At 36.7% G+C, this 26,282-nt stretch overlaps 2 protein-coding genes across 4 annotated transcripts in view; one reads left to right on the plus strand and one right to left on the minus strand.

Annotated features, from left to right (window-relative positions):
- Positions 1–60: 60 nt before the first annotated feature.
- On the plus strand, positions 61–7,106 carry CNIH4 (cornichon family AMPA receptor auxiliary protein 4). Of its 2 annotated transcripts, none has more exons than XM_063304150.1 (5): positions 61–323; positions 3,029–3,097; positions 4,320–4,432; positions 6,316–6,456; positions 6,904–7,106. In XM_063304150.1, the coding sequence occupies exons 1-5, from the start codon at positions 255–257 to the stop codon at positions 6,929–6,931; spliced, it is 420 nt and encodes a 139-aa protein (XP_063160220.1). In that variant the 5' UTR covers positions 61–254; the 3' UTR covers positions 6,932–7,106. The 2 variants fall into 2 exon arrangements, with proteins under 2 accessions (XP_063160220.1, XP_063160211.1); XM_063304141.1 differs by having other exon boundaries at positions 238–323; positions 2,952–3,097.
- A 2,204-nt stretch (positions 7,107–9,310) lies between these two features.
- WDR26 (WD repeat domain 26) overlaps positions 9,311–26,282 on the minus strand; it is a 51,587-nt gene continuing 34,615 nt past the window's right edge. The window contains exons 8-14 of one of the 2 annotated variants that reach the window (XM_063304162.1): positions 25,534–25,674; positions 23,985–24,104; positions 22,745–22,890; positions 22,306–22,384; positions 19,856–19,985; positions 17,062–17,247; positions 9,311–12,326 (exon numbers count right to left, since the gene is read on the minus strand). In XM_063304162.1, coding sequence (XP_063160232.1) covers positions 12,301–12,326; positions 17,062–17,247; positions 19,856–19,985; positions 22,306–22,384; positions 22,745–22,890; positions 23,985–24,104; positions 25,534–25,674 — 828 coding nt within the window. In that variant the 3' untranslated portion in view covers positions 9,311–12,300. Of the gene's footprint in view, positions 12,327–17,061; positions 17,248–18,684; positions 18,855–19,855; positions 19,986–22,305; positions 22,385–22,744; positions 22,891–23,984; positions 24,105–25,533; positions 25,675–26,282 lie in introns of those variants that run through there. The other variant, XR_010067981.1, reaches the window with a different exon arrangement.

Here is a 26,282-nt window from a genome sequence, read left to right on the forward strand (position 1 = left end):
TGTCCTTGTTGATTTTACCAATAATTTCTTCGGTTCTCGAGAGAACGGGCGCTTCCTTTAGCTGCCTAAGGAGGGACTTCAATTCCCAGAGTGCAGTGCGAAGAAGTCGTTTCCAAATAAATGGATAATGGGCGAATCATAGGAACTGAAAGAAAGAGGCGGAACCTCTGCTACGGCAGCCGCGAAGAGACTAAAGAGGCGGGGCGGCGTACGGTGGCCGAGGGGACGATAGAGGCAGCTGAATCCGTAGCAGGATGGAGTCGATGGTGTTCATTTTTTCGCTCATTGATTGCTGCGCCCTGATTTTCCTCTCTGTTTACTTTGTATCCTTTTCATTTGTTTCGGCGAGGGATCTCGGAGTTGTAGGGCCGTGGCGACCGGCGTTTCCACCCTTGCTCTCTTTCCTCTGGTCTGCGGTTGGGAGGGCTGGGAAAGGATCTGGCCGAGGCGGGGGCGCTAATGACTGTCTGGCAGGGGCGGCGGCGGCGGGGTGAGAGCGCGGGGCCCAGCGGTGGCAAGAGCTGGTTGGGGAAAGCGAAGGAGAAGCTGCTTTTCGAGTAACATGGGTGAGAGACTCAGCCGTAGGAGGCGCGATTGAAAGAAAGGTGGGGCGTCTCTGGGGGAGTGAGAGGAACTGAAGGCATAGCCAAGTGAGGGGAAGGCAGGATCCATCTCAGAGCCATACGGACTCTCTGAAGCATGTTTTCGCTTTGTCCAGGACCTGCACAGGTTGGACATAGCGTGTCCTGCTTCTGACTTGGCTAGAAGTATTGTCAAAAATACATCTGCGCTAGTCTTTCACGAATCTCCCCCACCCCGGTATATTTTTGCAGGGGGTTGACTGCATGTTTTCTGTTGAGGTCTGGTAGAAGCAGGCCGGGGACCCTTATATCCTATTGGTTGCAGAGGAGAAGGAGAACAAGGAGGCTTCCTTCCTCTAGAAGGCCACAGGTTTTAGATTGGCTGCAGAAGAAAGATGCAGTGCTTCACCGCATTTGATAATTTGTTCACTAAATTGCTTGATTTATCATTCAACTTTCTGGGAGCATTCTTTTTGGCTATAGCAAACAGCCAGGCTCTTGCTTAAATGTAAGACTTGTCCAGATATGCTATGGATCTCAGTTGGTGGACCTATGGATTCTTAATGCCAGCCATAATGATGCCCAGAAAGGATGGGCATAATATTTCCAGCATGTGTAATATGCCCCCATCTTCAAGTTTGGATAAAACCCCTGTGATTGTGATATTGTGTGATGCATTCATTGGAGTATAAAGCTTACTGCTTGTTGCCTATTCTATGCAGTGATGATACTTCTGGTTTTCCAGTTGAAATAACACATTTGTAAAAATTGACACCTCAGTTCAGATACCTTTTCAACTACTTAAAGTTATGTTGTCCTGAAAGGTATTCTTTAGACAAATGTCTTTCATGAAAATATATAATTTTTATTTTGTCATTAGAGGACTAAACTAAAGGATTTTTTCATCTCATTTTTTAATTTCAGGAGCAAAACTTCTGTTTTGCTACAGCCTATTTCGGAATTAGGGGGCTTTGTAAAACATTAGTTTAAAAAGCAACAAAAGGTATTGGCTGCTTTTCTGAGTATGTTATTATTCTGTATCAGTAATATGTAACTGATATAGCAAAATATGGTATGCATCCTTTCATATATAAGGCACAATGAAATGCCTGATATGTTACTATAAGTTGACTTGGATCTTAGGCAGCATATTTGCTGATGGTGGCCTGTATTAGGGTCCTGTTCTAAAATTTTAAAAGGATATATCTGCTGTTGCTCAACCTAAAATCCTAGTAGCCTGATACATATGTATCAGAAAACCATGGTTTCTTATGCAAATAGGTACTGATAAGCCTTCTTCCTGCATATTAAGCCATCTTTTTTAAGACTACCCATTCCACATTTTGCCCTGAAGTTTAAACCTTAGGAATTTTAATTGCTTTCAACAGATGTTATTTTGAACAGTGAGTATCGAGTGGTAGATTCAGATCATGTTCATTACAATTTAAATAACTCATGTTCTCCAAATTCAGACATTGGCAAACTTTGGTTAGTTTAAATCTTGAAGCAAATGGTTTTAACGTTTTGCTGCACAGCCAATTGGCAATTGGCTTCCGAGTGCAATTCAAGGTGCTGGTTATTAGCTGTAAAGCCCTGTATGGCATAGGGCCGCATCTCCAGTTGTTTCTGCCCGTTCAGTATGTTCCAGCAGAGTGAGTGCACCCCAGGTCCCCTCTATTAAATGTTGTCATTTTGCGGGACCGAGGAAGCCTGCCTTCTCAGTTGCAGCCCCTGCCCTCTGGAACAGTAGCCTCTCTCCTAAGGTTCTGGAAAGCTCTTAAAACCTATCTTTGGTCCAAGGCCTGGGATTAATGTATTGTTGTACTTTGGGGGGGAGGGGAGTTTTTGTTGGTTTGTTCGATTTGTCATTTTTAGATTGTTTTAGTCCAGGCTATCTATGTTGCTTTAGTTTTTTTCTGTTTTTATGGATTTTTTTTGTTTGTTTTGTACCCTGCCCAGAGTCCATTGGAGTTGGGTGGCTATAATAAATCTAAATACACAGGGTGGAAAAGAAGGGAGGAGGATTTCAACTCAAATATTCAGGTAATGGGAAACTGATTTTTTTTTTCAACATCTGAATCAGACCAGTAAGTGACTGTGCTTGTGTACATCCTCAAACTTTAAAGTGGTTATACAAGGACAAACTCACAGAGTAAGCTGCTTTGTGAAATAATGAGTGATCAGTATGCCCCAGCTACATCTATGTTGTGCATGTAATAGTTTAGGATTTGGGTGGCATTAGGTGAAGTCACTAACAGAGGGAGCAGGAGTGTGGATTCTGCTGTTGTCTATGACTTTTGCATGGAAGCCCTAAGCTGCAGACCTGCTTGCTGATTTTTATATAAAATCTCCTCATGGTGCTATTTACAGTTTGCATGAATTGTTTAATTCTTGCCTGGAAGAGTCAGGGGCGTAGCTGCCCTAATAGTTCTTATCTTGATCACCAGATAATTACACTATCAGATTTGGAATGTGACTACATTAATGCCAGATCTTGCTGCTCAAAACTAAACAAAGTAAGTTGTTTTTCCTTTTCTCTATTTTAATTTTTTTAAAACATTGTATTATTGTTAATACAATAATGTAGTAAATGTACATTTTTGCAGATGTTGTATTATTGTCCCCAACAGTAAAATGCATGTTGCCAGAGAATGGCTTCTGTGTTGGTTATCCGTTTGAGGGTTATTTTAATTTTCTCCAGAGGGCTCCTTTTTGTTTAGTAAATAGACTGTGCAAACCAACATAGCCCAAACATAGATTCTTTGTGGGCATTGGCAATCCCTGTTTCTAGGCAAATGAGAATGTATGTAGGCTGCAGTTCTATAGCTAACCGAGTAACTACTGTTGTGTTCAGTAGGATTAGCAGACATAGGACTACGCTGGTGGTAGTTGAAAGGGATGTTGTGATTATATGTAATTCATAAACATACTAATGTGTACTTTGGGCATATGTCTCATTTTTTCCCTTCAGTGTGTCATATATTTTCCTTTCTTGGCTGAATGCTGACCATACCCAGTGTGTCCCCTTGAAGCATCCCACAGTCTGTTTTATGTGAAACCGCTGCTCTCAGAAGACATTGTTCTTCTGTGCTTGCCTTCCCCAATCCTTCTTTACTAGTTCATTGTCAGTTACAGTAGAGTTGTCTAGAATAAGGTAATCATAGAAGTCTTTTAAAATTATCATTTTATTTAGCAACCTGTCCTGGACTAGAATCCGTTGCTACCATATGTCAAAGGTATATACTTACCCTTTTTGTAGTACTGTCTCGATGCAAGAATTCAGATTCATATGCAGCAAATTCTCAGTCATGAAAAATAAAGCCTATTTAAAAACTAGGTTGAAATTTATAAACCTGTTACTAGTGTTTCAGTTTACCTAGAACCACTGAATATATATGATGTAAATCGAGATGGCTGCTGCTTTTGTTGCTGGTATTCCTTATATATTACATCAGAAATGCAGATCAGATTCTTGTAAAGTAGTTCAAATATTCTGATGGTATCCTAGAAGGGTAATTCATAGTTTGAAAAAAACTGCTTTGAAAAATATTCATTTATAATATTCATTTACGTTTGGACCATTTGATAGAGGTCAACACAGACTGCAAATTGTTGAGGCTTTATAATGGAATGACAGTTTTGTAGACCTTTTCTTGTCAGCTTGCAGGTAGAAGACTCCTGCAGAATCTTGTGTAACTGTTTTTACTTCTAAATTTTTTTTAAAATCTCTTTTTCTAGTGGGTGATCCCTGAACTGATTGGCCATACCATTGTCACTGTATTAATGCTTATTTCACTGCACTGGTTCATCTTCCTCCTCAATTTACCTGTAGCAACTTGGAATATATATAGGTAAGACCATTGCTTTGGTGACTTTTTAAAGAATTGCGTGATGCTGCTCATACTGTTTTCCTCTTTTAATGAACAGGCTTTTTTTATAAAGTCTGCCTTGTTCTATAATTTATTAATCCAGCTATGTCAGCAGAAAGTGATACAAACTTAAATGTTACTTTCCCTCTTACTGGATTTCAGTGTGTATTTTGGATAACACCAACAGTGGATTTACGAGGCCTTTTCTCAAGCAGAACATGTGCATATATAACTTCTATTCTGTATATTCTTAGTACACCATTGTTCTTAGGAAGTTTAAAAATTATTATGACTTTGAGCATGATAACTTGAAAATCTAGTGCATTATGGGTCTTACTCAAAACCCACTTTTCACCATATCCTGAGAAAACAGTACAAAGTCACCTTTATACTTTGCTAGGAGCAAAAGTGTCATATTTGTTTGTTGGTGCAAAAAATATTTAGAAAACATTTAGTAATATAGTATTTAGTAGTTACACATTGAGCCAGGACTGGGGATACTTAGATTCAGCTCTACCCTCAGCTTGGAAAGTCACTGGATGACTTCGGGCCAGTCTCTCTTAGCTCAACCTACCATCAACAAGGGTTCTTATTGATGGTAAAAACATCAGGGCTTCTGGAGGAAAGGCAGGCTATAAATCTAACAAGTAAAGTATACATCTTGAATGTTCAGATGGTGTGAACCGCTACTTTTGGAATTTTATCACCTTTGCTTGCACTTGAGAGAAAAAGAAGAAACTTGAACTCCCTTTTAAGAATTTCTGTTTCCAAATTATAGCCCAGGCCTAAATTTTGCCCCTTATAAACTTATTTTTATTTTTAAACTTTGGCAATACTGCTAATTTTGGGTTGCATATAAGATGCTTTAAGATCTTATCTACCTACATAATAATGCTTGAGACTATAGCACTGTTGAAGCAAAGCAAGGTGTTGATAATTTCTTTAGATGTGTGTTTCCTGGAAGAAGAACAAATGTAACGTTTCCGCTGTGAATTGACTATGGGTTGACTTATTTTAGTTTTATGTTTAGTAAAACAAATGAAAAAGTTAAAGATATTAATGCTTTATAAATATCTCAAGAACTTTTTATGCATGTGTTTCTTTCAAGTGCAATACATTGAACAGAAAAGAATCAGTAAAGATATTTAAATGTAGAACCTTGAAGATTAGTGACATAAACTTTTTTAGAAATGGAGAACTCATTAGCATATAGTTCATGGTCAAGCTTTAAAAATAGGTTTAGGGTTGAGTAAAAACTAATATGTTAATTTTAACATGGCAGAATCCAGAAATTCATATTTATTGAAGAGAACACAGGCTGGCATCAGATTTGAATAGATCTTCAGCTTAATGTCAGTAAGCTGAATGTACCTCCGTAGCCCAAGGGCCCACATCTATTCTACTATTTACTGCTTCAGAGGCTTGGGAGACATGTATTGAACAGTTTTGGGGATACATATGGGTGCAAAGGAAGAGAAGGAAGTCCTATTACAAAAACAAGGGTGTATTTGAGTAATGCTAGATAGAGCCCTGCAGAAATTGCTCAAAATACAGAAATGATTTCTATCCCAGCATTGCTGCTACTGGAATTTGAAGCATTTTTTTTCAAATGAAGCTCATCAATTCCTTCTGCTCTATCGGTTCATTCTTCTGAAACCTGTCTTCCATCATGCTGCACTGTTCCATAATGCTGTGTTCTTTGGAAAGAACTCAGCCACCAATTCAGTTCACTTACCTTTATTCTTTTCTCTATTCTGTTTTCTCTGTCCTGTTTTGTATGTTTTGTCTTTTTTGGTATGGAGATCATTCATCCATTGGGCTGGAGCACAATTGGTACTGAAACAATTTTCCTGAAACCATTTCAGGTATGTCATGGTTCCCAGTGGAAATATGGGAGTATTTGACCCTACAGAGATCCACAATAGAGGGCAGCTAAAATCGCACATGAAGGAGGCCATGATTAAGCTTGGTTTTCATCTCCTGTGTTTCTTCATGTACCTTTACAGGTAAGTCTTAAGGCTTGCATCTTGAGAAGGCTAGAAAAGTTATTCTTAAGAGTCTTGTTAGAATACTTCCTTGTTATAATTTTAACATGGTTTCTTTCTTTGGAAGAGCTTTAGTGGAAGCAGTTTATTACTTATCATGCAGTGTAGTATAAAGTACCCAAACCCATTCTACTCTTAACCTCTGTTTATGCCACATTTTTGGCATCTGATGGGAGTACTCTGGTAATCCGTAATTTTTTTTTAAAACTACAAAATATAATTGATTATATGCCACTTTATCCATGAAATGTAGTTTCATGGATCCTAGATTTGTTAGAAATACTCTTTTCTGTCCCTTCAGAAGAATTGAGTTTTTTGCTGACATAAATTAATTGCAGGAGAGAGTAATCAATTTATTTCAAGCTGTACTTTTTTTTGACATGATCTTTCTTTTCACTCTTTTTGCAGTATGATCCTGGCTTTAATAAATGACTGAAATTGAACTGGCAGTATTATGATTGCCAAATTCTGATGTTACTCCATCGAAATATTATGAAGCCATGAACAACTTTCAAGAAAATCTAGACCAGTGTCATGCAGTATATTTTTTCCTCCTTGAACAAAACATATTTTTGCTGTATTTTTAACATAAAATATTTTAGAAACTACAATATTATGTTTCTGCAACTATTGTTTTGTTCTTATTCAAATCCATTTTCTTACTGTATTTAATTCTGATGTAATGTAAAGATTCTGCAAGAATGCCAGTCACCCAATGGAGCCAATTCACTTTAATAAGTCAGGTATAACAATTTCATTGAATAAGGCTTTATCATATAAAGGGAAGCTTACCAGAGATGAATGACCAATGTTTTCTTTCTTATAGGCAACTTTTTAAATACAATCCATTCATGTAATTTAAACTGAAGGCCCCTAATACGTTCAGTGGCCAAATATTTGACAGTTTGGTGTCACCTTCCATGTGCACCAGTTCCATTTCCTTCCATTTACACTGTTGCAGCTCACTTAATATTCAAGTCACACACAGCTATGACATTTTAAAGTGCTTTTTCAAGCACCTCTTTTCAATACTTTTCACAGCCCCTGTATGTATCGTCATATATTCATAAAAGTTTGCATGTACTGCAGTATTTATGGACAGCCAGTGTAAGTAAGCCACATCCAAATTGAGGCTGTGCATTGTATCTGCAATTCCATTTGCTGTTGGACACTTAGTCCTAATCAGTTCATTACAGCGTGCAACCTTCCAGGCTGAAGACAGCACCCACAGCCACTAGTTCAGCAAACAGACTGATCTTGCTTGCCTGTTAGGCTACAAAAACTAGAGCGGCTGTCTAAGATTTGGTAGCTCAGAATATGAGGATAGCTTTGTGCTCCACGTGAGTAACTCTGCTTAAGCCTGAGCAGTATGGGCTAGAGCATGGACCACAGGTTCATTCCCACAAGAATACCTGCTGGATATACATGGGTTGAGCACCTGCATCATATGTGAACAAGTCTTAGAAAGGAACATCTAGTGGTGTGAAGTAGAAGTCAGAGCTTATAAAGCTAAAGACTAACAAAATCCAGTTATTTATTTTGTTTATTGAACTGGAAAGAGGGAATACAAATGTTTGTTAAGTGCTGTGCACCAACATGGTAAAGTGTAATTAAAAAAAAACACCAACAGACAAATCAGGAATTAATGTAGTTTGAATTGAACGTTTTAAGGTATGTTTAATATACTACATATTTATAAAATAAAAAGTTAATGTGTCCCATAAATAATTAGTAGAACAAGTGAAAATAAATATTGAGCCCCAAAATTCATGTTTTACTGTCAGAGAGAGAAGAAATTTAAACTAAATATAATTCAAGAGGAATAACAAAATCCATAAAGTTTAATAACGCAATCCTTTGAAACATTTAATATCAGTCCATAGCAAATAGTCATTACATACCAAAAGCTCTAAGTGTTAACTAGTTCCACCACAACTCCATATAAATCTTGACAATTTAGAAATTTGAGAACAGTAAAAGTTCTTTTCTTGATCTCTACAGCTTGGTTTGTAAGTACACACACACTTTGAGAATGTTTCTTCCTCATACATTTTCAGAGCCAATAGCTTTTTCCATCTGTGCCAATAAGTGTTAAGAATCAAATCTAGTACACTTATTTTAACAATGAAACACTTAAAAGATGGGGCACACTGTACTTCAAATTTATAAAAATATATTTGTATTAACCAAATCTTAACGTTAGAGGACAAGACACATACAACATGACTTAAAATTATTTAGTAAAACATGACATGTACCTAGTTGGTTCCATGACTGATTCTGTTTCTCACACACACACACACACACACACACACTCATACCACACACACTTTGCTGAATCCAAACCATATGAAGTCAGCAAGCAGGAAACAGGTTTCTAGTTTGTGTTCCAGCAAGAGCAGCAGCTATTGCAGACAACACTGCACACATCAGTTAAGTCCTCCCTGTTCAAAAAACGTTTCCAAAAATTCTAATTATCTGTCAAATTAGTGGTTTGTTCTATGGCAGCTGAAAATGGACATAAGCCAATGCAATATATATATATATGTATATATACATACACACACACACACATATGTATATGTATGTATAGTATTAATGATATATGATTAATAATTTATCTGAAGTGCATCAATCCAAGGCAACTTGTGTGCTTTGGGGTACAGATAAAGGGCACCAAATCTTACTGAAAATTGGTTCATTTTCCCTTCCTACTCCAAATTACAAATCAGACATTCTTCTGCTGTTAAAAAAAAAGTTACTAACTCTCCTTCCCCTAATATATCTATTGCCAGCATAGAATTGGTATGAGAAATAATTTAAAGCCATTTTAAGGGGGTGGGAGATTTTAGTAGTTAACATGGCACTAAACAATAGCATTAAACGTCATTCAACAATACCTGTTTGGAAGTCAGAATGAAATTATTGGAAAAAATTGGGGTAGTTTTCCACCTGTGACTTCGTATTAATTTTTTCTTATGTGCCCCTCATTTCAAAACAGAGAAGCTAGCTACACTTGTACAAGGCTATTTATGGGTTACATAAAAATTAAATTCCTTTTCCTCTTTTGTGCTCCTATTTTTAAAGTAACTTACCTGATAAAGATGAGAAGCATTGTGGCAAGATAATTTATAGCTGGCGTGCCTAGTTTGGAACTGATGGTCAAAATCCTAAGGCAAAATGCTAATGTTTCCATAGATCATCTTCTCTGTTATATGGACAATTAGTGATTGCTCTAAAATTTATAGCTGAGATTAGAAAGTATCTACTGTATGAAAATGAGAATATTGCAGATACGCCTCTTCCATGTCTTCTAACAATGGTTTTGTTTTTAGTTTATATAAAACCTGACAGAGGTGCTTTCCAATACACACTCCAGAAAATACTGGTGTGTTTCGTCCACCCACAAAAAGTCCTAGCAGTGTTAACACTGAGACAATTTGACAGTTGGACAAATTTTCTGATTTGTCTCAAAATGTAGTCATAGAAACAGGAGGTTGCGCCTGGTAACACATGTCAATTCTACATCTGGAGCTACTTAAAAACTGCATAGCTTACATTATGCAATGAAATTTAGAAATGGCACTTTAAAAACATGCCTCTTATTCAGCTCAATTCTTGAAATGCTTTTTATATGTATTTTTGGAATTCCTTAGAAGAAAAATCATAGGAAGTAATACCCACTTCGGTGCTCTTAATTTAGTTTCACTTTAGTGTTACATTTCAAAGAAGGGAAAAGTATAAGTTCAGAAGATGTTCATTAGAGTCCGTGCATGGAATTTTACTTGAAAGCACCAGACTGCTCTGAATAACCTAAAGAAATTAAATTATATAAACTGTTTCAAGTTCAGTCACTCCTGATTTTTGCTCTAATCTCCTAAAGTAGTTTTGAGTTAATAAGCAATTTTACTGCCAGTATCATGTTGGTTATAGAGATGTAAAGTATTTCAAGATGCTGAATGGGAGTATCTGCAAGTATCTGTAATAGCCAAGGATTACAGAGGCTCAAAAATAACTAAACAATTTCAAATAAAGAACATAATGTCAAATGAACAGAATATATATGAATTGACTATAGCAAACAAAACTACTCCATAAAATGAACAGAAGTAAAATGAGCCACATACAGATGTTCAATCTATTAGATAACGTAAGAGGAAAGCATTCTGTTACAGAACTTTTGTAAGCCTGGTTTTCTAAGACATTTTTTGCCATTGGAGTTATAAAAAATAAATTATTACATTAAGTATTTGGAGTACTTTTTCCTAATTTGACAGTATTTAAAGAAATTTTATCAGACATAACTGATTAAATCAAATGCTATGAAGATATGCACGTGCTAAATCTGAGTTAAGAAATACACTTAAGTGCATTGGCTGTGATTCCTTATCACAATCTGAGCATTAAAAACCACACAAAAGCACAAGCAGTGCACATTATCTTCCTAAAATGGGACTTTCCTCTCAAAGACCTCTTTCCATCTATTTTAGCTAGTACTAAATGGACTTGATTTTTTTTTCCATATGAATTGCTGTCATTTCACTGTTAGACATAAGGATGGTCCTTTCATCTTTTAATTTAGAACAGTTAAACAGGGCAAACACCAGGCTAGTTTTATTTTTATTTTTTTTTTTGCAGAAACTAAAAACAACCCATTCCTAACATCAAGCAACTGACAAGCATCCCCTGAGAAAACAATTATGGGGTGAACATAATATGGAACACTTGTATAATGTACATATTTAAATTCAGAGTCAATCCACTAATTTTGGAAGATGATGCTAAAATATTATCCCACTCCCATTTCAGATTTTATGTTTCAAATAAGAATCATTGCACAAGTTTTAGCCAATCCGGAATTTTCATTTTATTAACTTTGGAAATTACATTGTAATAGTTTTATTGGTGATTCTGAAAGCTTTCAAATTGTTTTGTTGGTAAACAAAGGTTTTTTTTTAAATAATACTTTATATAATCTGTGTAAAACTCCTGCCAGCCAAATGGTCTTACACAACACTCAGAGGAGCACCAATTATACTGCATTAACTTGTAGATGACACTTTTTAAGCTGGTTTATTTTCCAAACGTATACAAATCAAAGTCATTTTAATGCTATAAATAATTTATTCTTAAAAAAATTTGTGCTGTTCACCCATTTACAGGGTTACAAGCTACGTGAAAAGTACAAAACCTTTTGTCAAGTGTGATACTGAGAGTGCTTTTCATGTCATTCACTGGTTTAACATCTGGATTTAGATATACTGCGCAACGGGCAAGGCTAGAATCCATGAACCAAGCTGCAAAGATCTCAAGCTAAATAAGGCAGATAGACTCAGAGAAACAAGAGAAGGAAATACTTTCCTATCCAACATGTACTCTTCAGACTAAAGCACTCTTTCTATCAAGCTTTCTAAACTGTTAAATAAAAGGTTTTCCAAACAAGCATTTAAACTTCATTACACAGAAGAGCAACAAGAACAGTAGTCTGCCTGACAAAATGGCAGAAGGGGAAAATGTATATACGGAGTTCAATGGTTAGCCTGAATGTAGCACAGTTCTTCACAACCGATGGGGGTTACTTCAACATGGTGTCCAACAACGTTCTAACGACGTGCTTCATCTCAACTGTTTACTATGAAGCAAGGTGGTAAAATGTTTGGCCCCAGTCGGGCTTAAAAAATGGTTCTTTTTCATGATGAGCATGTCTGTCCAGCTATCAATCATGTTTGTTTGCACCAAATCCCAAGCCATTTAAAATACGACTAAATTTAAGTTAAACAGAAGTCGTCTGCTCCAAATTCACCATCAACTATCCATGCTACTGCATTCCTCTAAGGGGGGAGAGGGGAAGAGATAAAATGTAAACAAAGAAAAATATTATATACAAAGAAAATCTGTATTATTTTGAATATTTCAGTCATGATATATGCACATTTCAAGTATACACAAAGAAAATCATTCAGTGTAAGCTAACTGAACAGCTATAATAAAGACTGCATTCATTTTGGCCGCCCAGCAAGAGCTTTGACAAGTTCCTTGCTTAATACTGGGAAGCTTCAAAAGCAGCTAGCAATGGGAGAAATGCTTCTAACAGTCACAAGGGTTTTACTTTCAAAAGGGGAGTCAACCAACTGCAGTAAGATCTTGGATATTTTCTTTGCACTAGCAAACAGCTTTATTGTGTGGCCAAATAGAATGCTTTGTATTAGATAGTTAGTGGCTGAAGGAGCCAGAACCAATGACAAATGGTTCCAGATAAATTACAGCCCCGACTTAGTACCTTCTCAAGTGCAGCTAACAAAGTAAGTTTTTTTTTCCAGAGCAGGGGAACTGTTAAAATGCTTTCAGATTAAAAAAAAAACCTCATTCTTGTTTGCTATAATCTGTATTTCTTATCATTTTGTAACTGCTAAAAATCTACCTATCATATATTAGGATATGCATTCATAAAATATGAAGAACTTAAATGGCTCTTATGCGACAATGCTGTCTCATTTTTGACAACTTCTCTGCCTCACTAAAAAACTTCATCATATGAAACACAGACTGATGCTCAAGAGAGGCTTTTGATGGCATTCCAGAGACAGGAAGGAATAACAAAAATCCACTGCATGTAATGACTTTTTATTCATGTAGTCTTTGGATCCAGCCCTGTATCTCAATCACAGTTTGCTGCAGATCTCAACTTCTCAGATTAGTGCTACCCATTTTGCTCCTAGCTACCTACTTCACCCAATTCCCATGCATTTATATTTTTCCAGATAGTAACAACACTTTTTCCAATCTCCCTCCCTCATTCCTTATACAAATTATTTAATTTTACCTTTACTAACTCCCAGCACTTTTATTTCAAGCCTCAGACATCCTAAGTGATATTTTAATATGTATTGTCTTACTTCCTTTTTTCCCTTTTTTCCAATGAATTTGGATTGCAAATTCACAATGTCAATTTCAGTATCACAAGTGCAGTACAATATAACAGAGGTTCTCAAATGTTGGGGTGCAATGATCCCTCCTCCCAAGAATAAAACTTAACCAGATGGCACACCAGAACTCACCAGCCAGCACAACCTTGGAAATTTAAGATAACCCTTCCCTGGAAAAAAAGAGGAGCAATTGATAGAAAAAGCAGACACAGAGACAAAAATTCTGGGCAATGTCTGTTTTTCATATCTATATATATTGCCAAATCCAGCTGAAACCAGCCCTTGCGATTTCCTCCTTTCCAGCAATTATAGGCATGTGATACAACAAAAGGTTGTACAGAACACGTGATTTCTGCAACAGACTTCTGGAATTCTTTCCAACTAGCAGTGACCATATGTTTTTGTGTATGTGTGCACTAGGAACCTTGGGGCAGACTGCGTATGTGCCATTCTGGATCATGTGACAGAAGAGGAAGAGATCTTGGGATGGAGCATTTACTGATCTACTGAGCTATCCAACTGCCTCTCCCACAGAGATGCATTGGGGAAAATTTCTGAAATATTCTTTTGCTGTAGACCTCAGTCTCATCCATCCCATTTTCAAACTTTTTTGGGGGGGAAGCTTGGTTCTCTCCCAACAACAAATTGGTTTGATTCTGTTTAGTTTTCAGGAACTTCTTATGCTGAAGACCTTTCATATAATTTCTTTCCAACATACCTTTGAGTTAGAAAGATTAAAAAAGGTACAGGCAAGACTGTAATCCCACCTCCAGCCTGGTGGGGCTCAAGTAGTTCAAATGACAAAATGAGAAGGGTTGCTATTTGAGAGGCAGCAGAGCTGGGAGAAAATTTTGTTTATTAAATAAATTTTGAGGGCTGCCCACTTGTCAACGACTGGCTATGAACTGGCTATCTATCATGGATACTAATGTGAAAGGAGTACCAAAGAAGAGATGGGATGGGCAGAAATGTTTACACAGACACAAAAATGAATGTACTTAATTGCCTGTTTGGAAAGTATGTGGATTATGATGATAATGTTGATAATATAAAAAATAATGAAGATACAAGGAGCAATGGGGAAAAAAAGATGAAAATTAATTTATGCATTACAGGTAGTCCCTGCTTAGTGACTGCCTCATTTAGTGACTGTTTACAGTTACAGCAGTGATGAAAAAGTAACTTTGTGACCAATTCTCATGTTTAGGACCTTCACAGGTCTGTAAAGCAAAGGAAAGCTGAAGTAAGATCATAAGCACGGGGGCAGTTTCATTTAGTGATTGCTTTGTTTAACAACTGAGTTGCCAGTCCCTATTGTAGTTGCTGAACGAGGACTACTGGTCTCTTTAAAATGCATAAATATTCATGCATATTTGGGCAATGTAAATGCCTGGGCATGCAAATGTGAGCAGCCTCATTTTCAGACCAAGATGGTCTCAGCCTCCCTGCCAAACTTTTTTGGGTGATACTGTCAAGGCTATTTTTAACCCAGCAAAGTCAAGGACAAGGAAGGAAGCAGAAGCAGTGCCACTGGAGCAGTCCAGCACCATCTTTGTGGCTCAAGGCTGAGAGAACGGCCTCTGGCCAAGAGCTGAAAGCCCATTTAAATTCCAACTCTGATGGCTGCAACCTGCCTTAAATTTGTTCTTCCACAGTTTGAGAACCCCTGCAATATAAAATTGTTAGGAATGCGTTACAGTAACTAATAGGGAAGTTGTACAAACATCATTTTCACCTATCGCTATTCTACCCCAAAACAGCCAACATCTACTATCCTGCACCACACGTATACATTGAAACCAATACATCAACCCATCTGAAATGGAGTATAACCAGTCATCAGCTGTGCAAAAGTACACTTCTTCTCCTGAACTTTTGGGATTTTTAAAAGGAGCCTGAGATTCTTTCAAATGCGGTCTTACACGTGAATCTCAAGCTACTGGATTTCACTGACTCCTATTTCCAATGCAGCTTCATAACCCAACTCTTACATTCATAATAAATGCAAAATCTAGCCTATCCTCAGTACTTTATGTTGAGCTATACTAGGGAGACAAGATTCAAACCACAGCAGTCAATCCAACTGGGAGATCCTGAATGGATCTTAATTTAAACTGTGAAATTTCCATCTAGTTTGATGTGGCAGGTACATCCAATGAAGTAGAATAGATCATGCATTAAGCAGCAAGATTTCTTTCTAGTTCCATGACATAAAGCATAATCTGGGAAGTTTATTTAACAAGGAGTAAATTGGTAAGACTAGCAAAAATTGTGGTGCAGTATCAACCAAAACTAGGCCTGGACCAAATGAGTAATCAAAGATATTGTTGGGATTTCTCTGTCGGAGCAACCCAGAACAAACATTCATATTCCATGTCCAACACTTCCTTGATGTTTGAGGCCATCCAGCAATGATATACACAAGCTAAGCTACTGTACACGGAAAAATAAAAAGTAATGGATTCTGCAAAGGAAGAGAAATGTGCTATAGCATCATTTTTCAAAAACTGCTTCTTCAGTGGCAAATGTGCTCAGACTGCAATGTGTAGTGTGTGTATGTATGTATATGGGTCTGTGACTCCCAAGCTGGGAGAGTGGCTCCAACAGATCCCAGGAACAACATCAGAGCTCCCTGTCCAGAAGAGTGCAGTGCTAGGAACAGCTAAGATACTGTGCAGAACCCTCAAACTCCCAGGCCTCTGGTAGAGGACCCGGCTCAGGAAGACACATACCACCCATAAGGGTGAGAAGGAAATTTATATTTAGAGAGAGAGAGAGAGAGAAGGGAAATATATGCATATGTATATACATATATGGTTGTAGCCCTGTCTGTCTCTACATAAAGTGCACCACTGAAAAAGGTATTGGATATGGTCACTGCTATAGTAATGTGAATTGGGATGTGGAATGACTTAGGCAAATGTTGTGATATATGAGCTATGTAGATCTAGATCCATCTGGCTTTGGCAGTGGTTCCAGCCATTCCTCCAAGAAGGGGCAGGGGAAGAAATATAGATATTAAAGCCCTGAATACTAAATGTAGGTACGAACCGCTCTGTATATATCCAGCCAAGGAAGGTCCCCTCAGAGGCATGAGAAGGCTTAGGAAAAACGAATTAGGTTTGTGAGACTGTGCTTTACTTCCATATCCATTAGAATGATTTAATATCAGCCCTCTGAGCAGTAATCTGCTCTAATTTTTTTTAGGTGTGGATGAGACCTAAGCTATTTCTGTACCATTTCTGAAAGGACTGAAGACATCTAAATCATATCATTCTTCTTTTTCTGGGATGTTGAATTTAACTCACCGTCGCAATCCTCCTTACCCTGTCTAATGTCCCTCCCAAACCTTACATTTGATTATACTAGCAGAATGCTTTGCTGGAGGCATTTAATCCAAGGCTGGGTGGCCATCTTTTGGGGATACTGTAAGAGTGGATTCCTATATTGGGCAGAAAGTTGGACTAAATGTTATCTATGGCCATTCAAACCTTTCGCTGTATGGTTAAACTGAAATTATGCATATACCTTGAACTTTGCAAATGACAGTATTTAAATGTAATAACAAGAAAAAATAAATATAAAATAATTGAATCTTAAAATCTTTCTCTTTCATAAAATTAGTTTATTTTTTTTTTACCTTCAATATCCTGGCTGTCTACAAAAGGTGATGGTCCCCATATTCTAACAGTGCCATCATCAGAGGCGCTGGCCATCATGGATGGAATTTGTGGGTTCCAGCTCACGCAGTTGACTGTACGTGTGTGCCCCGTCAGTTCCGCAATTGGCAGCTCGCTACGTTTGTGCCAAATATATACTTTATGATCTAAGACAGATAGGTTTGAAAAAAACATGAGAACCTTCCTAAAATTTAAAATATGCTCCATAATCAATATGACAATGCTCCATATATGGAAAGTGTTTCGTTAAAAATTCCATGCATATCCCAGATCTGAGATCTGCTGAATGGTACATCCAACAGTTTCAAGAAGGCCTTTAAAATTCCATATTTAAACTAACAGCATGTACTGATTTTCTTTCCGAACTGAAGGTATTTGTACAGAATTAAGTATATAGGCAGAGTTTATATTATCTAATTAGGAGTCTGTCTGAATGTTAATTTCCGCTCATAATACATTTGAGTACAAGACTGAAATCAAGCTCTGGATTCTCATTCTTGAATTTTTTAATCTGACCATTTTAATGAGAGATACGGGGACCTCCCAAGAGAACTCTGCTTTTGAATAAAGGACTCCATCCTTTATTTATGCTTGGATAATGAATGAAATACTTTAAATATGATTCTTTATCTATGACTTTAAGTGAGCCATCCTACACTAATTTAATTGTGAGATATCCCTATTCAGGAACTTACTGCTACATGAAGAGATAGTGGAGAAAACAGGCAGTATCACCCCACATGCAGAGTAAGAGGAAGTTACATTCAGATAGCTCTTACTTGCCTTTAAGTATCATGCTCAATATATTTTAAGCCAATAAGCAATCCATTTCATTGGCTGAAGCAAGTTCATGACACGGTCAAGTTGCAATTTATAGCTGTAACTGTGTTGGTGCATTTTATAACATTCATATAAAAGGTCTACATAGCTGAACAATATGAATGGAAAATTCTGTGCCACGGTTAATCCTGTCGCATCAAATGATCATAGCACAGGGCTGGTGCAATCTTAAATGTGCAACTGTCTGCATTGTTAAAAAACCATCACAGTAATTGCCATTAACTAGATTTTTTGCTGAGTAGTAAAATAAGTTTGTGGCTTTATTTAAATATCTGATGAAACAGAAGCACCATAAGAAAAACTTTAAGATGTATACAAGTGTTAAAAACATTTTCTTTGACAATAAATTCAGACAACGATAAAGTATCCAAAGTATTTTAGTCTCTTCCCAAACATTACAAATCCTTCTACTTACATGCCACATTATTTGACAGAAGTACTTATTAGCTAAATCAGCTCAGGTAAGATTTTTAAAAATCAGTGCCATGACGTCTAAATTACATCAAACACTCCTGTTTATATTTCTATGTTTAATTTCCCAATTTAAAACTGTGACACATTATCTGCGTAGCTTCAAAGTTCAGTATTCATCTTAAGGCAACAACACTCAGCACTTACTCCCGTGAGAGTTTTTTATGGTACTTTATGCTTATTTACAGAATCAGATGTGAACTTTACTCCCAGGGCAGACCATTTGATGTTTGGGGCTGGTAGGTGAAATGCCTACCTAGCTGAAAACATACCTTTACATTTAAGAGGTTATGACATTTAAATCTGTTACTTTTTTTGTACATAGAGACTTTCACAGCAGCCATATTTGCAACAATTCAGTGCAAAGAGGCAACAGCCTCAGGCAGTCCGAATCTAAATAAGGTGCCATCAGCTTCAACTACAGCTGGGTAGTTTTTAGACACTGAAAATGAAAAAAATAAAAAGCTGTTCTAAGTTGACCTTGATAAGTTAATCGGCACATTCATGTCAAACAAACAGTAGGCTGTAGCTAAGTGACTTGCCCATACTGTCCTAACTGGTGTATGAATTAACTGATACACCAAAAGTCAATAGAGCTGACAGATATTTCTGGGCCAGAGATTTTTTGGAAGGGGAGTGGAGTTAAAAATGCATGCATATAAGGACTGACAAATATTTACAATGGCAAATTATTAATATAAGGTCCAATAAAGGTGCTGTTCTCAGTTGAGCATTTCACCAGTTAAAGACAAATAATGCTTAAAGGTACTATATTCGTTGAGTTAACCTATGACTGCACTCCTGTTCAGACCAAAACCACATCTTCCTGAAGTTTTTGGGGCACAGGAGTATTGTTGCCCACTCTGTATTAGCGACAGTTCTATTACTAATACAGAGCAAGAACCTGAGAGTGAATCAGCACCCTTAATGCCAAGAAGATGTGATGAACAAGCTACTCACACATTGACAAGAGAACCTGCTAAAAGACAACCGTGTTTGTTTCAAGTTGCTCACAATGGAAGGTACTGAATATAGATCTGCTACAGAACAGGAAACACTTCTCTTACCATAATTGATTATAATTGAGGTGACAGATGGATTTACATACTCACACCTACCTTTAGAAAACATATCTATAGCAAATAAATGTTAGTACCTCAAAGAACTATTGGAGCAACGGTACTCAATATATCATATCAAAATTACAGACATCACTATCAGAAAAGTATAATACATTCTACCTGTGCATTCCACTGTTCTCTGAAGTAGAAACCTTTTTTTCAATGAATATTTAATTACCACCATCCATGGAAATGTAAGGCATACCCACTCTGCTTATTAAAACACAGAAAGTGAAAAGACTATAATATTCACTTACGCAGAAAGTTTGTGCTTGAATTTTAGAGAGAGAGAGAGAAATAGATATTTTTTAAAAAGTATTACCTTCACTACCACTAGCGATGAAGTCTTCGTTATGGCCTCCAAAACATGAATGAATTGTGTAAAACCCTTGTGTAACACCTTGGTATTTTCTCACTAAAACTCTGTCTTGCAAATCCCATAAATGAACTCCCTGAGGACAAAGAGCATGATGGAAATAGTTTACTGTAGGATAAGAGTTTCTTCTTATTAATAAAATACTTAATCTGAATAAGATTCAACAGATCAATTTAAAACTGAAAAAAGGCTATTATTTGTCTACAAGCAAATATCACATGAGCACACATCTTTTGTCCAGCAGGACTTTTCTACTTATTTCTCCCCAAAGCAGAACCTTGTATTTCCTGAAAGCTTCTATCAGGAAACCTTCAGGAAAGAGAAGGAAACAGTATGGGGGATGCAATGCGAAGAAGTCACCAGAAAAAGGTGAGCAGATGCTGTTTCCCACACATGCAAGCTGCCATAAAATTTTCTCCAACTCTCCCCACCCACTATCTCGTGTCACATCTCAAGGCTTCTAGTAAATGCTTTTGGGGGTGGGAAGGTGCCGAAGAATATAGGAAGCTATCTTAGACTGTTTCAAATCATCACAGCAATTGACAATAGCTTTGTCAGGTTTCAGTAAGATTTCCCTATTGCTTCAGGAGATGCCAGGGACTGAACAAGGGACCTTTCACAAGCAAAATATATGATCTACTACTCTAGTCTTCTCCTAAATTGTAGAGGAGACATAAGGTATTGCATGAATTGCTTTTTACTTGATAATGTATGGATATAAACTTTCCACAGCCCTCTTCCATTTGCCAGCCATTATATCTACTCAAACGTTTTAGAGCTTATCCTATTGGAAGCATTTGGGGTTAAGCAAGTTTCATTTCCTTACACAACTCATTATTTTTTAAAAAATGGATTTAACTACTTAGTTGAACTGGAGAAATCAAAAGACATTTGCATGTAGTCACCTTGTTGTTTTAGGAGAACTGCTAAAACCTGACTTTTTAAGAAAGCCCTAGGAGGGGATCTAGTATAAGCTGAAACCTCCCCCCAGGGTTGTAGTTGGATGTTTTATTCTCACCATTTTAATGATACTATTTTTGTATTTTAACACTAGCACAGGGAGGGAACATAAGCCGCTCAGAGTCTTGTTGTACTGGAATGATATATAAGCCTAACAAATAAAAAGGTAGATAGTCAAAGGCATGCTTTCATAAATAGCCTTAAGTATGCTGTAACAGGAGCAACTTTATATGCTGTGAATATCTTCAGGTGAGCCAATTTAATTCTTTTGTATAGATTGAATCTTCTAAATATAAAGAGTTATAATTAATCAACCTTCATCTATGTATTTGAACTACCATCTCTTTCTGCTCCAAAACTGAGTTTTCTCTATTCTAACATTCCCCTTTCACTCTTGAAGCAGTAACATACTATGGCAATCATATGCAGCACTAATGGCAGTAACTGTTTTTCTTTTCCAGAACTATGGCTTTTAAAATTTAAAAGAGCAGGTTTGGCAATCTTTGTGGGAGTCAGGGAACTACAATTCAGTTTCATAACCTTGCACATATCTGCAGGGGTTTCTGGTGATACCATCAGAAAGAATACACTTAAAAAAATGTTTTCCTTTATTTGGGTTGGGTATGTGTGAATGGGAACTGAAAAGCATTGTAAGGCAAATCACACCCATTTCCATTCTTAAAATTTCCCATAATGGCATGAAACTGTACTACTAAAGTTCAGCAACAAAATGATCAAATGTTGACAACATGATTAATTTGTCAGGGTTATATGCCATTTCAGTTCGAAGCAGCATATGCTTCAATCTCTATATGTAATGTAATGTAATATAACAATAGATATAAATGTAACAAAACTATAACAATGTAATGTAACAATATATAGAAGTCAGTATCATACAAAAATGTAACAATAAATATAAGTCAATCTCATCATATATCCAAAATAATTAATTTAGGGAGTTAAAGATGAAAATGGGAGTGATTTGCCTGCTCTCATTCCCACCCTTTTTAATTTTTTTTAACTGCACTGCTAAAAATCGATCAGTTTGAAACTGAATTCCGGTGTGGCAGTCACTACATACTGAGTGACTCCAAATATGTTGCTCTGAATTAGAAGGAAAAGGATCAGTGTAAGTCCACACACTGTATCCACAATGATACAACGAAGAAAGAGTTCTTTCTTAATTCTCCCCCAAAAAGGAACACTGCCAACATGCCCCATCATGTTGGCCACTGTGGAAACCAAGTAAATAAATTCTGACCTCTTTCTCTCTCTGACAAGAAAGAACCACAGTCAGAGTTCAAATGACGATCCAGGAGGTGGGGCGTATTTGCCACAAGCAAGTTACTTTTTTTTTTTTTTTTGCAAAACTGTTAATATTTCTCAAAAGAATATACCTACTTAAAACAACAACAGCAACAATGTCCAATTACCTGAGTTGCTACATTTAACAAAGCTAGCCGGCCGTTTTTTGAAATAGTAAAAGACATAATTGGATGGTCTTCTTGTACTCTGAAAATACAAACAACTGCATTAGAACATGATTCAAAATTACCATTCATACAAAAATTTAAATATAGTTTCAACATCCTTTATTACTGGGGTCTTACAATACTCCCAATTATAATTGCACCAATAGTTCTTGCTTTAGGATTTATTATTTATTTATTCCTCACATTTATATAGGAATACATAAATATTCCTATATTCCTCGTATTTATGTAGGATTGTTTTTGGAAAAGCCCAATTTAAAATTAATACATGATCTAGAAGTCATGTGGAACATTATCATCATCCAACTCAGTTTAAATGTTTAGCCAACCAAAAGACAGGATTAATTTATCTAGTGCAACAGGAAAACAATGTAGTTACATGTTTCTGTCTGTAAGGTCCTCAAAGTTATAGCCCCGAATTCGCTGGTGTGTGTCTGATGCCAACACAGTCTTCCCATCACTCAAGCACCACAGGCACTGCACTCTCACTCCTTCCCAGGAGTCTAGGAGATTACCATCTAAATCCTAGACAGGAAATGGATAAAGCAAAATACTTTTAAAATGCTACCAACAACATGAAAAATAAGATTTTACCTCCCTCAGTAAATGAGGCTGTATTATAAAAATAGATTCTATGGGTACCACCCAACATTAAAAAAGCAGACCTTGTTCTGTGGAACCTTCTTTCTTCTCTACCTGCCTCCCAAAGTAAGAGTCCCGATGGTTCTCAACCTCTAGACCGTGTGTGTGCGTGCGTGCGCGCACCACTAGGAGGAGAAAAGTGTTGTACTAACATATGCTGTTTTGTTTGGGGTAGGTATTAGGGGATGCAACTTTTAAAATACCTGTGCAAACAGGTGACAAAGTACTTTCAGATTGCTTAGAAAATGTAGAAAGGAATGCAGGTTATAGATGGTTATCTTGCATTTCATGGCTTCTTTGGACCTACCAATTTTGTCTATAAACATGTGAGTATTTACTAGCTAAAGATGGTAATAACTATAATAACTATAACAATCCTTATACAGATTCATTATGCTGAAATAAGCTCTAATCCATGAAAATGTATGTCATGTTGAATCTATTAGTTGCTTGACATCATAGAATTCCTTTTTGTATGAACAGCAATATACAAGATTTCATATATATTTCAGATAATAAATTCCACAGACACTAACATGGTTTTTGCCAAACCTTTGTAACTTGCCATCTCTAAGCAGCTTTTCATTGGAAAAAAAATATTTATGGATATCCAACCAAAGAACATAGCAGTGACAGTCTCTATATCAGGTACTGATGCATTTTTGTATTGTAAAAGAACTGTTTGTTTATATGTACCAGGGATGGGCAATCTACATAGGGAGATTGCCTGAAGTCCCCTAAATGTTTCTACCCTTTTTCTTTATTTAAAAATAGCAATGAAAATAGGTGTTAAGCCTTTTCTAGGTTTAACAAATCTGTTTTACAATGAACTCCCAACCCACAGAACTCATGAAAAGTTCTACCCCCACCCCTCTAGTGGCTTCAACATGCACACCCCTGTGTGATTCGTTGAAGACAAATAAATAAAAATAACAATGTAGCCATTGGCTGCAGAAAGGTTGCCCACTCCAACTTACACACTGGTAAAACTGGCCGCGCTGCCCTCCTGTCACAAAACGTTTTCCATCTGGATTCCAGGCCACGCTGGTTAAGCTATCCTCATGCGACTGACTCATCTTTGTCCTTAGCTCCCCTGTCTGTAGATGAAGTTATCCAGTTAAGGTTCTTTGAAATTGCAGTGCACATGGGCATCAGTGTAGTTGAAACACTTAAGAACCGTATGTCTAGTTAACGTTTAGCTATATTCGTGATAAAACCCAAAAGTGCTTTCGGCTATCTATTAAAATAGCCTTTGGCTATTTAGCACGAATCAGACTTCCTCAGTCCCTTTGGGCAACTTTAATTTCAGTATATCTGGAAGGTGCCAGGGAAGGCTGATTATATATACATACATACCTTACATACATTCAAAAGCATATCAGCAAAATAATAATATGGATCACTTTAAAAACAAGCCATCTCCTAAAGATTTTCAGAAAGGGAAGTTAGAATTAATTTCTGAGAGTTCCCAAGCAAGAAGGCTATTGATGAAAAGTTACTGTTTCCAATGAACAGAATAAATATAGAACAGCTCTCTTCTAAAGATCAATATGTGTGGGGGACAATAAAGCAAAAACATGCATTTAGGTAACTAGGCTATATAAGCCTTTAATTATCAAATCAGAACTTCAGAATTACACTAATTAATACAGAGCTAGCATAATCTACCACCAGTGTGATAGACTTATTTCAGCTCATTCCCAAAATTACTGGAGCAGCTCCCGATTTGATTATCTTAAAATTCTAAACAAAAAATAGTCCTATAAAGAACATGTTACGAAGTTATTATAGTAATTTTGTAATAACTAACTGAAAGTTATTATAGTACATAGCACAGATCATTCTTGTTTTAAGCTCATTTTTAATCAAGAGGACCAGTTTAAAACAGGTAAAAAAGCTGTTTTTGCTATAGCTGATACATGCAAGTCTAGCATTACTCCAGCAATTGATGTTCTAGGGAAATGTAATTCTCATCTAAAACAAAGGAGACATCACTTCCAAATCTTCTCACCATTAATAGTTCATCCAGTCTGAATTACCTTCATTTATTCTCAACCTATCTCTCACTGTGAACTGGAATACAAACATCGGATGTGCCCAGCATACTATAATTAACTCACATATCTATGGTAAGTTGGGTTTCCCCAAAAGTAGAGCATGTGCAAGGTTTTGGCCAATGTTTCTGTATGTTGGATGGCAGACAGCAGCTACTACTTACTCTCGTGGCCTTGAAGTGAAAAACAAAACAAAAAAAACAAAGGACTTGTTCCAAGTTCCTATTGCTTCCTATACACAAAACACTAAAAACATTTTGAATGTTGTTCCATTGCAACATGGAACACTCATCCTCTTTCAAGTTTTGTTAAAATGCATGCAACTTGGAATTTTTCAGAATTTCCAGATGGGCTATCTAATATCCATAATAGCCAGGGATTACCCCCCAAAATATCAAATAAGATGAGTATGGTCCATGTATCTACTCTATTTAATATGGCATACTAATACTTCCATATTTGTAACTCTTACTTGTACATTCCAGAGCCAAAGCTCAGAGCAGTCATCTGGGCCACAGGCAACAAGATAGTTGTCATCAGGACTCCAAGCAATATAGGAGACGCCATATGCATGGCCTTCCAAAGTCTTGAGCAATTTTAGTTGATGTGTATCCTTTGAAAACAGAAAATATTAAAACTCCAGTAATTTAACTGGTTGGTATGCCTTTTATATAGCTTAAGTAGCTCATCTAAAAGAGTAATTTAGTCCCACAATCCCACAAACCATTTAACAAAGCAACATATCAGGAACTAGAATTCAGAAACCTGTTTTTAATTTTCACTTATCTAACAGCAGATAGGGGCCATACACTAAATTTTTTCCTACTTAGAAGAACAGAAGTCTACACCAGGGGAAAACCAAAAGGGAGGTAAGTAGGAAGTCACTTAAAAAATGTGAATGACTTTTCTTGAAACTAACTCATGCAAAGCAAGATACTGTCAAATAGATTAAAATAGTACTGTAATGGAAAAGAAGAACTAAGGAAAATAAGGCACAGAGCAACAAATACAAGCAACCACTCTCTAGCATAACAAAAAGGGAATTTTCTATTTATTTGTCTAATCAGCAGAATTATCACAGAAGAAATAATAGTTTTAGAAACACCTTTTTAAATAAACTTTACCAGAGAAAGATGATTTTCAGCTTACTCTGGGATCCCACATCAACTGAACAGTATTAGAGCTGTATCAATCATGTAGTGGCTTACTTAATAGTTCTTA

Source organism: Candoia aspera, chromosome 1 (assembly GCF_035149785.1).
Source record: "Candoia aspera isolate rCanAsp1 chromosome 1, rCanAsp1.hap2, whole genome shotgun sequence".
Taxonomy (NCBI): domain Eukaryota; kingdom Metazoa; phylum Chordata; class Lepidosauria; order Squamata; family Boidae; genus Candoia; species Candoia aspera.

Excerpts from the sequence above, each read along its gene's own strand:
- CNIH4 (XM_063304141.1), top strand. The coding sequence starts at position 2,957 with ATGAATTGTTTAATTCTTGCCTGGAAGAGTCAGGGGCGTAGCTGCCCT. Across the intron at positions 3,098-4,319 it reads GCTGCTCAAAACTAAACAAA|TGGGTGATCCCTGAACTGAT; the intron begins GTAAGTTGTTTT and ends CTCTTTTTCTAG. Across the intron at positions 6,457-6,903 it reads TTCTTCATGTACCTTTACAG|TATGATCCTGGCTTTAATAA; the intron begins GTAAGTCTTAAG and ends CTCTTTTTGCAG.